The 12,824-nt window shown below is 38.2% G+C and overlaps 1 protein-coding gene across 1 annotated transcript; it reads right to left on the bottom strand.

Annotated features, from left to right (window-relative positions):
- Window positions 1-2,105: 2,105 nt before the first annotated feature.
- On the bottom strand, window positions 2,106-11,167 carry LOC308620046 (NXPE family member 4-like; the record flags this gene model as incomplete). Its single annotated transcript, XM_081239394.1, has 2 exons — window positions 2,106-2,875; window positions 11,106-11,167. 2 exons carry the CDS (start codon window positions 11,165-11,167, stop codon window positions 2,269-2,271), a joined length of 669 nt encoding a protein of 222 aa, XP_081095520.1. The 3' UTR covers window positions 2,106-2,268.
- Window positions 11,168-12,824: the final 1,657 nt, after the last annotated feature.

Raw genomic sequence — 12,824 nt, 5'->3', positions numbered from 1 at the left:
CAGCTCTGCTCTTCTGTCACATGCAATCAGTGTGTCCTGGAATTTTAGGTTCAAAGTATTTATCTAATCTGAAAGTCCTCCTCTCTCTCTACTTACACATCACTTATTCAAGTTCATACAATATTTTTCTTAGATTACTGTCAGCCTCTAGCCAGGCCATCTCAATTTTATCCCATCTAAATTCTTCAACACAATTGCCAGAGCATCCTTTCTAATTGCAAATGCAACTGCATTACTGCTTAAAATCCTTTATTTTAAGGTTGTTTATTTAAAATCCCCATCACTTACCTAAGGAGTTCAGGCTTCTTAGCCTGGCATGAAGACCTCTTCTCACAGGGTTCCTGCTTCCCTCTTTATGTATGTTTTCTGCCATGTTTACCTTCCATTTTTCCTAGAAACTTGCTTTCTGAGGGTTGTAAGCTTTATGAAGGAAGGTAATACATTTGCCTGGTCCACTGCTGTGTCCCTAATACCTCACAAAGTGACTGGCAGAAAGTCATGTTCAGTCTGATGCATGAATAAGTATACACTGCGTTTCTTTCCTCCAGTTGATGAAAGACTGACTATCTGACTCTCCTACTTCAAAGCTCTTACCCTCCCTTTGATTCACTCTTTGTTCCAATCCTGTGTACATGTGTAGGTAAGCGGTAGCAGGCAGAAAGGGGACACGGGTAAATGGGGACCCAGGTGCCAGGTAGTACAACAGATATAAGTGGTACCTGATTCACTGCTATGGATGTCTCTTCAGGTTCAATCCAGAGAAAGGAAGGGATCAACACATTTTCATCCTTACTGGGACTTAGGCATAAGGACACTTAGTGGGTAGGAGGAGATTTGGTGAGGGGTACCATCAGAGATCAAAGGGAAAGAACAGAAACCCAACTGTGCTTTTACTTGTTTCAGAAGGGAATCAAAGACTATTGATCAGGAGCCAACACTTGGATAACTATGTAAGATCTGAAATGCATGTTATTTTTCCATGTTTGCTATCCATACTTTACTTCCTCTTAGCATATTTTTTGGGAGCTTAAGGGGAAAAGACTGTAAGCTTACTTAGAAAACTGCTAAGAAAGGGGTTGCTGAGAACCTAGCATTCCACTCTATGGCTAAGCTTAGGGAAAGTGAATTTTCAGGAAAAAAAATGGATCCCTAGGGGAAAGAAAAAGAATGGAAAGGGAAAAGGAAATGGACTGAGCCCCTGAGACTTACAGAAAGTTAGAAAAGTAGCCAAAGAATCTGAAACTGATAGGTTGTCTCAGGGATTGGCCCATAGGTTCTGGGATTTGTGATGGCATCTAAGTTATCCTTTGTAAATTCCCAAAGTGACTCATGAAGTGTTTTGAAGCTTATGGTAGAGCTGGCAGACCAGGAAGTGAGTATATTTGTGAGGAATGGAAGAAAATCTTGGCATTGACACTGCCGTGATTGATATGAGAAACATGCTTACACCCCAGTTTATGGAGGTCTGTTCAACTGGAGGCTTCCGAGAATCACTAGATCACAACTCAGGGAGTATGAAGGACTCCTCCAACCTGATATCGGAGAATATCTGAGAATACTTGATCTTGAGATCAATTGGAGATGACCAGTAGGAAGGAGTTGGATTGTTGGAAAGATGACTCAGGCTGCAGTGTGGACAATGGATTAGAGAGGGTAGGCTAGGCAGCAAGAAATCTGTGAAAAGTAATCTAGATGAGATGATGATGATCTGAACTCAGGTAAGAGCACTAGTCATGGAGAGAAATGGATAAATGCAAAAGATACTTAAGAGGTAGAATCTACAGAATATGATATGGGGGATGAAGAAGCATGGATGTTATCATACATTTATCAAGGAATCCTTTTCTGGTGTAACATCTATTAACTAACACAGCAGAATACTTTTCCATTGAACATATTTTGTGAAACCTAGGTCTACAGTAAAAGATATGACTGAATCTGAGAATACCGGTCATCATGGAGAAGGACAGGCATATGTAATATAGTTCACCTTGGGCAGCCCTCTTTTATTGAACATCTGAGTGAGAATGCCAACCCTGGTGGTAGGAGTCATGAACAGGGGGCTCAGGAAGATGCCGCATACCTGATCAGACCTTAAAGAGGCATCTGAGAGGGTCATGCTCAATATTAATTGAGGTAGGCAATGTAGCTCTGCCTGTGTGTACCTCTCAGGGTATCTAAAAGTATACTTAGTTGTGAAAAAAAGCTTCTTTCTTGACAGTAAGATAAGAAATTTCTCCATTTTTGGTGGTCATGTCAGTCAGGGCCTCACAGAGTATGTGTTGAGGTCAGAAAGTAGAATTCTTGGACACGAGTATCCAGGTTCTCACACAGTTCAGCACTTGAATTTAAAACCAGGGCACGATCAGTATTGACATGGGAGGTGCCACTGGCAAACTGGCCTGTGAAGATCACCCTGTCATAGCCTTGGTTCCTTGCCCTCCAGAGAGCCGACACCCCTTCACTGGGGAGGATGAGCAGGAGAGACAGAGACACCCGGCCCTCCCAGAACAGGGTGAAGCTGACAAGGTAGGTGCCATTGTTGAAGTCTGTCACCTTTCCCGAAGCGCCTGCCTTCAGGGCTGGGGAGGACATCTTGGCCCTCAGGAAATCCCCGCCATATTCCTTCCTGCGTCCCAAGTGGTCCCTCACCTCCAGCAGGACGTCTAGCTGATCCCCCCTGCAGTATGTGTCTTGAGGGCTGAGGAGGGTGGCTTTGCTGTGTGTGGCGCTGGTGGTGGAGCTCACGTGGGTGAAGGGTCTGGGTGGGATCAGCTGGTCTAGTTTCTCCATGATCCCCTTTATTCTCAGCTCAGTCTCTGTTGGTGACTTTAACAGGCTCGGTGATGTTTTAGGGTATGGGGACTTTGTGGAGCTGTTCCAGTGGCAGAGGGAAATGGGTAAGTTAGAGTGAACCAAACTGAAGGGGCAAGGAATGTGACATACTATGAAATGAACCTGTCCAAATAATTTTTACTTATTCTGTGTTTGAATATTTATTTACATATTATCATCAATTTTATTTAAACTCTGACAATGTTGAATAAAATGTATACTACACATTTATCTTTAACCTTAGTGTTTTTGATAATACCTGAACAGTTGTAGATAAATATATTAAATCCAAAATATAGAGCTCAGAGAATACTTATGAGTAATAAATTGATTCCAGTGCATTTACTCTTCCTTTTCTTATACATCTTATCACCAGTCATCATTACTTTCTGGTAGTTCTACTTATGTGTATCTTTTACCCTTATCTAATAGTCTTTTCTTCCCCAACTGTATTATAGTTCAAGTCATCATTGTTTATTTCCTGAATTGTAGAAGTCATCCCAAGGGTCAAAGCTTCAGTCCCACTTTCTCTCCAATTTTCTCCATTGTTGCTAAATCAATCCTTCTTAAGCAAAATTCTCTTCACGTCCCTCCCTGCTTAAATCCCTTCAATGACTTCTCATTACCCTGGGGGTAAAGTCTAATTTTAATATGGCTTTATGCTATGCCCTCTTTTTTTTTTTTTTTTTTTTTTTTTTGCGGTATGCGGGCCTCTCACTGTTGTGGCCTCTCCCGCTGCGGAGCACAGGCTCCCGACGCGCAGGCTCAGCGGCTATGGCCCACAGGCCCAGCTGCTCCGTGGAATCTTCCTGGACCAGGGCACGAACCCGTGGCCCCTGCATCGGCAGGTGGACTCTCAACCACTGCGCCACCAGGGAAGCCCTATGCCCTCTTTTTTAACTCTCTCGTTCCTGCCACTCCTTTTTTGCATTCTACTGATACATTTTAATGAGTAACTTTTTATTTTCTGGAGCTGACCTTCCTTTCCTTCAGCTCTCACTCTTTATTAATACACCTCTTCCAGGATGGCTGGCCACCTCCACATTTTCCCCCAAACCACCTAAATATCTGTTAACTTCTTACTGAAAAATCGTTAGAACCTTAGAGGTTCCTTTTTATCCTTTTAGCACTAGATCATGTTTTTATAGGTTCTCAAATTCAGTAATTTCCAAATCTTCTTGATAGTCAGAGGTGCCTGCAAACTTTTCTAAAAATATGGATTCTCAAGCTGCAGCCCAGATCAGCTGAATCATAATCGCTAAATGCCTTGCCCAAGAGTTTATGTTTTTCAAAAGCCTCACATGCAATCAAGTCAGGTAATTGTGAGAACAATGGTTATAGACTGGTGGCTGTCAACCCTTTTGTACTTTAGAACACACATAAAGCTTAAACAAAAAAATAGGTCCACTGCACCCCAGCCATAAAATCAATAAGACCCAGGTGGTTGGTACAAAGCAATAGAGTAAATCAAGAGGGACAAGAAACAAGAAAATGAGATATAATTAAAAATAAAAATTAACAGAACCCAAGTTCCTTTCAAGGTCAGGAATAAGACAAAAATGTTATCTACTTTAGAAGTCCTGAACAATAAAACAAAAGAAAACAAAACAAACAAACAGGTGTATGAGAATTGTAAGGGAAGAAGCAAACTGTCTTATTTTTCATTTTTCTTTTCTTTTTTAATTTTATGTTTTGCAGATGTTGTTATTGTCCACCAAAAAACCCCACCAGAGTTAGCAAATTGTTAGCATTAACAGAGTCAGCAAGGAGCTGGATACAAAATAAACTTGTAAAAATAGCATTTATCTTTACCAGTAATAATCACCAGAAAATACAATAGAAGATAATCTCTGACCTCATTGTAGGCATTTTGAAAACTCTTCTGAAGAACATTTTTAAAAGACCTTGAATGAAAAGCTTTAACATTTTTAAAAGTAGTAGAGCCTAATATTTTAAATTTGTTAATTTTTACTCAAATAATTTAAAAATTCTATGTATTTATTTTTTTAAATTGAAGTATAGTTGATTTACAATATTGTGTCAGTTTCAGGTATACAGCAAAGTGATTAAGTTATAGCTATCTATCTACCTACATATTTCCAATTATTTTCCATTATAGGTTATCACAATGTATCAAATATTGTTTCCTATGGTATATAGTAAGTCTTTATTGCTTAGCTGTTTGATGTACAGTAGTCTGTATCTGTTAACCCCATACTCCTAATTTATACCTCCCCTGCCTCTTTTTCCCTTTTGGTAACCATAAGTTTGTTTTCTATGTCTGTGAGTCTGTTTCTGTTCTGTGTATAGATTCATTTGTATTATTTTTTAGATACCACATACAAGTGAGATCATAAATTTGTCTTTTTCTGACTTCACTAAGTATAATATTCTCTAGGTCCATCCATGTTGCTGCAAATGGCAATATTTCATTCTTTTTTTATGGCTGAGTAATATTCCATATTATATACATATACCACCTCTTCTTAATCCAGTCATCTGTTGATGGGTACTTGGGTTGTTTCCATGTCTTGGCTATTGTAAATAGTGCTGCTGTGAACATTGAAGCGCATGTGTCTTTTCTAATTATAGTTTTCTCCAGATATATTCTCAGGAGTGGAGTTGCTGGATCATATGGTAGCTCTATAGTTAGCTTTTTAAGGAACCTCCATACTGTTTTCCATAGTGGCTATACCAATTTACATTCCCACCAACAGTGTAGGAGGGTTCCCTTTTCTCCACACCCTCTCCAGCATTTGTTATTTCTAGATTTTTTGATGATAGCCATTCCGATAGGTGTGAGGTGATATCTAATTGTGGTTTTGATTTGCATTTCTCTAATAATTAGTGACGTTGAGCATCTTTTCATGTGCCTGTTGGCCATCTGTATGTCTTCTTTGGAGAAATGTCTATTTAGGTGTTCTACCCATTTTTTGGTTATGTCGTTTGTATTTTGATATTCAGTTGTATGAGCATTTGTGTATTTTAGAAATTAAGCCCTTGTCACTTGCATCATTTGCAAGTATTTTCTCCCATTCTGTAGGTTTTCCTTTCATTTTGCTGATGGTTTTCTTTGCTGTGCAAAACCTTGTATGTTTGATTAGGTCCCATTTGTTTATTTTTGCTTTTATTTCTATTGCCTTGGGAGACTGACCTAAGAAAACATTGCTATGGCTTATATCAAAGAATGTTTTGCCTATGTTCTCATCTAGGAGTTTTATGGCATCATGTCTTATATTTAAGTCTTTAAGCCATTTTGAGTTTATTTTTGTTTATGGTGTGAGGAAGTGTTCTAACTTCATTGATTTACATGTGGCTGTATAGCTTTCCCAACAATAGTTGTTGAAGAGACTGTCTTTTCTCCATTGTATATTCTAGCCTCTTTGTCAAAGATTAATTGACCACAGGTGTGTAGATTTATTTCTGGGCTCTCTATTCTGTTCCATTGATCTATATGATGTTTTTATACTAATACCACATTGTTTCTTTTTATTTTGGCCATCCTCACAAAATGTATTTATTTATTTATTTTCTTATTAGCCATCCATTTTATACACATCAGTGTATACATGTCAATCCCAATCGCCCAATTCATCACACCCCCCACCCCCCGCTGCTTTCCCCCTTGATGTCCATATGTTTGTTCTCTACTTCTGTGTCTCAATTTCTGCTCTGCAAACCAGTTCATCTGTACCATTTTCTAGGTTCCACATATATGCGTTAATATACAATATTTGTTTTTCTCTTTCTGACTTACTCCACTCTGTATGACAGTCTCTAGATACATCCATGTCTCTACAAATGACCCTATTTTGTTCCTTTTATGGCTGAGTAATATTCCATTGTATATATGTACCACATCTTCTTTATCCATTCGTCTGTCAGTGGGCATTTAGGTTGCTTCCATGACCTGACTATTGTAAATAGTGCTGCAATGAACATTGGGGTGCATGTGTCTTTTTGAATTATGTTTTTTTCTGGATTTATGCCCAGTAGTGGGATTGCTGGGTCATATGGTAATTCTATTTTTAGTTATTTAAGGAACCTCCATACTGTTCTCCATAGTGGCTGTATCAATTTATATTCCCACCAACAGTGCAAGAGGGTTCCCTTTTCTCCACAGCCTCTCCAGCATTTGTTGTTTGTAGATTTTCTGATGATGCCCATTCTAAGTGGTGTGAGGTGATACCTCATTGTAGTTTTGATTTGCATTTCTCTAATAATTAGTGATGTTGAGCAGCTTTTCATGTGCTTCTTGGCCATCTGTATGTCTTGTTTGGAGAAATGTCTATTTAGGTCTTCTTCCCATTTTTTGATTGGGTTGTTTGTTTTTTTTTAATATTGAGCTGCATGAGTGGTTTATGTATTTTGGAGATTAATCCTTTGTCTGTTGATTCATTTGCAAATATTCTTTCCCATTCTGACAGTTGTCTTTTCATCTTTTTTGTAGTTTACTTTGTTTTGCAAAAGCTTTTAAGTTTCATTAGGTCCCATTTGTTTATTTTTGTTTTTATTTCCATTACTCTAGGAGGTGGATCAAAAAAGATCTTGCTGTGATTTATGTCAAAGAGTGTTCTTCCTATGTTTTCCTCTAAGAGTTTTATGGTGTCCAGTGTTACATTTAGGTCTCTAATCAATTTTGAGTTTATTTTTGTGTATAGTGTTAAGGAGTGTTCTAATTTCATTCTTTTACATTTGCTGTTCATTTTTACCAGCACCACTTATTGAAGAGACTGTCTTTTCTCCATTGTATATCCTTGCATCCTTTGTCATAGATTAGTTGACCATATGTGTGTGGGTTTATCTCTGGGCTTTCTGTCCTGTTTTTGTGCCAGTACCATATTGTCCTGATTACTGTAGCTTTGTAGTATAGTCTGAAGTCAGGGAGCCTGATTCCTCCAGCTCCATTTTTCTCCCTCAAGACTGCTTTAGCTATTCAGGGTCTTTTGTGTCTCCATACAAATTAAAAATTTTTTTGTTCTAGTTCTGTAAAAAGTGCCATTGGTAATTTGATAGGGATTGCATTGAATCTGTAGATTGCTTAGAGTAGTATAGTCATTTTCACAATATTGATTCTTCCAATCCAAGAACATGGTATATCTCTCCATTTGTTGGTATCATCTTTAATTTCTTTCAACAGTGTCTTGTAGTTTTCTGCATAAAGGTCTTTTGTCTCCCTAGGTAGGGTTTATTCCTAGGTATTTTATTCTTTTTGTTGCAATGGTGAATGGGATTGTTTCCTTAATTTCTCTTTCATATTTTTCATCATTAGTGTATAGGAATGCAAGAGATTTCTGTGCATTAATTTTGTATCCTGCAACTTTACCAAATTCATTGATTAGCTCTAATAGTTTTCTGGTGGCATCTTTAGGATTCTCTATGTAGACCTTAGACCTGTATTGCTGTAAACTTCCCTCTTAGAAGTACTTTTGCTGCATCCATAGATTTTGGAAAGTTGTGTTTTTATTTTCATTTGTCTTGAGGTATTTTCTGATTTCCATTTTGATTCCTTCACTGACCCATGGGTTTTTTAGTAGCATTTTGTTCAGTCACCCCATGTTGTGTTTTCTCCATTTTTCTTCCTGTAGTTAATTTCTAGTTTCATGCTACTGTGATTGCAAAAAATGCTTGATATAACTTCTGTCCTCCAGAGTTTGTTGAGACTTGTTTTGTGACCTACCATGTGATCTGTCATGGAGAATGTTCCATGTGGTCTTGAAAAGAATGTGTATTCTGCTATTTTTTGATGGAAAGCCTTGTAGATGTGTATTGACTCCAATGGTCTAATGTGTCATTTAAGACTGCTGTTACCTTACTGATTTTCTGTTTGGATGGTCTAATTGGGGGTATTAAAGTCCCCTGCTATTATGCTATTATTGTCAATTTCTCCATTATGTCTGTTAATATTTGCTTTATATATTTAGGTGGTCCATGTTAGGTTCATGTATATTAATAAGTGTTACATCTTCTTCTTGTATTCATCCCTTTATCATTACATAATTCCCTTCTTTGTCTTTTTATATAGTCTTTGTTTTTAAAGTATTTTTTGTGATGCGAGTATTGCTATACCTGCTTTCTTTTTGTTTCCATTTGCATGAAATATCTTTCCCCATCCTCTTGCTTTTAGGCTGTGTGTGTCTTTAGCTCTGAAGTAAGTCTCTTGCAAGCAGCATATGCGTGGGTCTTGGTTTTTTGTTTTTTGTTGTTGTTTTTTTTTAAATTGGCCACCCTAGGTCTGTTGATTGGAACATTTAGTCCATTGAGGTTCTTTGTTTTTTTTTAAGATTTAATTTTATTTATTTTGGGCTGTGTTAGGTCTTCATTGCTGCATGCGGGCTTTCTCTAGTTGTGGCGAGTGGAGTTCTCATTGTGGTGGCTTCTCTTGTTGCAGAGCATGGGCTCTAGGCATACGGGCTTCAGTAGTTGTGGTGTGCAGGCTCAGTAGTTGTGGCTCATGGGCTCTAGAGCACAGACTCAGTAGTTGGGGTGCACAGGCTTAGTTGCTCCACAGCATGTGGGATCTTCCCGGACCAGGGCTTGAACCCATGTCCTCTGCATTGGCAGGCATATTCTTAACCACTGAACCATCAAGGAAGTCCCTCCATTGACATTTAACATGATTATTGTAAGGTATGTACTTAGTGCTATATTGTTACTTGTTTTCTGGTTTTTCTTGTAATTCTTTTCTGTTCTTTTCTTCATGTTTTAGTTTATTCTCCTGTGGTTTGATGATTTTCTTTAGTGGTATCCTTGTGTTCCTTTCTGTCTAGTTTTTACATAACTATTATAGGTTTTTGGTTTGTGTTTACCATGGGGTTTAATATATATTAACCTATAACTATATCTTTTAAACTGGTAGTCATTTATGTTCAGACATATTCTATAAGATCTACAATTTTTACTCCCCCCACCCATGTTTTGTGTTTTTGATGCCATATTTTATATCTTCATGTTTATCCCTTAACTCTTTATTTTAGTTATAGTTGATTTTACAAATTTTTGTCTTTTAATCTTTGTACTAACTTAAGTAATTGATCCACAGACTTTACTATATATCTGCCTTTCCTAGTGGGATTTTTCTTTTCCTATAGATTTTTTTTTTGACTGTATTAGTGAGATTTTACTTAAAGCATTTTGAAATTTTTTGTGAGGGGGCTTGAAGATGGCAGAGATAATGTTTTACAAAAGAATTTTTCCCCCATTATTTTTCTCCTGGGGAGAAACTAGCATCTTTTCAGATGGGCTCTTCCTCTTCTATCCTTGACTTAAATGTCCTTGGTGCTATAGATTCTTACTTCTAGTTGTAGCCTTTTCTTTTCCACTTAGAGACGACCCTTTAACATTTCTCTTAAGGTAGATTTAATATCAATGAACTCTTTTAGTTTTTGCTTGTCTGAGAAGTTCTTTATCTCTCCTTCAATTCTAAATAATAATATTCCTGGGTAAAGTATCCTAGATTTCAGATTTTTCCCTTTCAGCACTTTGAATATGTCATGACACTCTCTTTTGGTGTGCAATGTTTCTGCAGAAAAATCAGCTGATTTTGTATGTGACTGTTTGTTTTTCTCTTGTTACTTTTAGAATTCTTCTATTTCTTACTTTTGCCATTTTAATTATATGTTGTGTTCTGAGTTTGTTTGGGTTCATCTTGTTTGAGACCCTCTGTGCTTCCTGTACCTGGATATCTGTTTCCTTCTTCATGTTTGGGAAATTTTCAGCCATAATTTCATCAAATGCATTTTGATCCTTTTCTCTCTCTCTTCTCCTTCTGGGCCCCTTACAGTACCAGTGTTGGTGTTCTTGATGTGGCACAGGTCCCTTAAACTGTTCTCATTTTCTTAAGTCTTTCTTCTCTTTGTTGTTCTGATTAGGTGATTTCCATAATTCTGTCTTCCAGATCACTTATGCATCTTCTGTATGAGGTAGTCGGCTGTTAATTCTTTCCAATGTGTTTTTCATTTCAGTTATTGTACTCTTCAGGTCTGACTGGTTCTTTTTTATATTTTCCAATTCCTTGTTAAAATTCTCACTGTGTTCATCTATTCTTTTCCCTAATTCTGTTAGTGTTCTTATTACTAATTCTTTGAACTCCTTATCTGGTAAATTATTTCTGTTTCATTAGTGGGTTTTTTTTAAAGGGGTTTTCTCTTGTTCTTTCATTTGAAACAAATTCCTCTGTCTTCTTATTTTGCTTAATTTCTCTATGAAATTAGGTGAAATATTACCTGTTTTGATCTTGAACCAGTATCCTTATGTGGAAGCATCCTTACACAGTCTGTGTGTTCCCAGTGGCTTTGTTTGGAGAGCTGGATCTGGTATAAGCATGAATCATGTCTTCCTCCAGGGCATGCTGGCAGCTATCGCCTTGGTAGGAGGTGGGGCTGGAGATTGAAGGACTAGAGCTGGAGCTAGGTGTGAGCCTGGGTTTCTCCTCTTCTCAGTTGCCACCACCTCCTTATTGGGGGTGGGGTCTGTTCCCTAGTTACTAGAGCAGATGCCTTTAGGTTTGGGTCTGAGGTGGCTCCATTCCCTCTAACTGTGTGCTCTCACCACTCTCAGCAGCAACATTCTTGCCCTAGAGGTGAGCTATGCTGGAGCAAGAGGGGCTATTGTGGGCACTTGGTGTGGGTAGAGGCATGAGCTGTGGTAGTCCTGGCCTCAGTCAGAGTTCCAGACTACTTCCTATGTGCTGCCTCCACAAGTGTCAGCAATGGCCACTCTTGCCCCATTCAGCTGCCATTCTGGGTCGGGGACAGCTCTGTCCCTCACAACTGCACACTCCCCTCAGCCACTACAGCTGCTGCTCTAGTGTGGAGCTTTGCCATGGGGCAAGAGTGGCTAGAGCAGGCGCACGACTCAGGCTGGGGCTTGTACTGGGGTGGTTGTGGGAAACTGGCCAGAGTCCTGGGCAGTTTCAGTCAGCTTCCTCCACCTTGTTTTGGGAGTAAGCAAGTGTGTGTGTGCTCTTCATGAGCAGAGTCTAGGTTTCTTACAGCCCTCTTGTTTGTCCCACTGATTTTCAAACCAGCTAAGGGGACTCATCTTCCTGGTGTCAAACCCCCAGGTTTGGGTTACCCAATATGTGGCTCTACCTTAGATCCTTAGATCCTCAGGGAGGATCTCTGAGTTTGTGTAATCCCCCTCCTCATCTTTGTCCCCTACCAGGGGTGCTGGTCCTGACCTGATTACTTCTCTTCCCTTCCTACCCAACTCTGTGTGGATCTTTCTTACAGCCTTGGTTGTACAAGAGTCTTTCTGCCAGTCTCCAGTTTGTTTTCAGTGAGAATTTTTCCACATGTAGATGTATTTTTGATGTGTTGGGGGGAGGTGAGCTCCACATCCTCCTACTCTGCCATCTTGATCTCCCCCTGATTGGAATTCTTAACCCTTAGAGTCCTTAAGTCCAAGTGGAAACTAAGAAGTTAGCAATTGTGGACTGTTGGTTATGCTAGCATTCTGTTGATTGCCAAATTTATAAATACATTTAATAATTTCTGGATGTATATTCTTCCTTATAGTAAAATTTTCAATGCCTCAAAAAACATGTTTACTAATAAACCCAAATATCTTTAGTTCCTCTGTAAAAGGAAGCCAAAAGTGGTTAAACGTATGTTCAGTAATTAATGTTTCAGTATTTTTTCTTAGTTGAAAATGATCTAGCTATTCAATGAATAGCCATCATTTAACTTATCTCAATATAACTTTAAGATTTCAAGTTTTTAAAAAGATTTAGAAACAATTTTTATGTAGACTTATAAAGCATAATTACTGTTGAAAAATTCATTAATAAACTTTTCTCTTATATCTAATTTACTTATTCTTCGCAATCATGTTTAGATTACTTATGAAAACTTCATATGACATTAAATGCTAACCATCATCATATCTTTCTTGCTGACAAATTATGTAACAGAGATAATGTGAGCTTATTTAACTTTTAGTAAACCGAGGTAGAATAAAAGTTGTATATCTATATTATATTTGAATAC

The sequence above is a fragment of the Mesoplodon bidens genome (genome assembly GCF_964165515.1).
Source record: "Mesoplodon bidens genome assembly, chromosome: 7".
Taxonomy (NCBI): domain Eukaryota; kingdom Metazoa; phylum Chordata; class Mammalia; order Artiodactyla; family Ziphiidae; genus Mesoplodon; species Mesoplodon bidens.
Note: the sequence above shows the minus strand (reverse complement) of the source record. Positions and strands in the feature narration are given on the sequence as shown.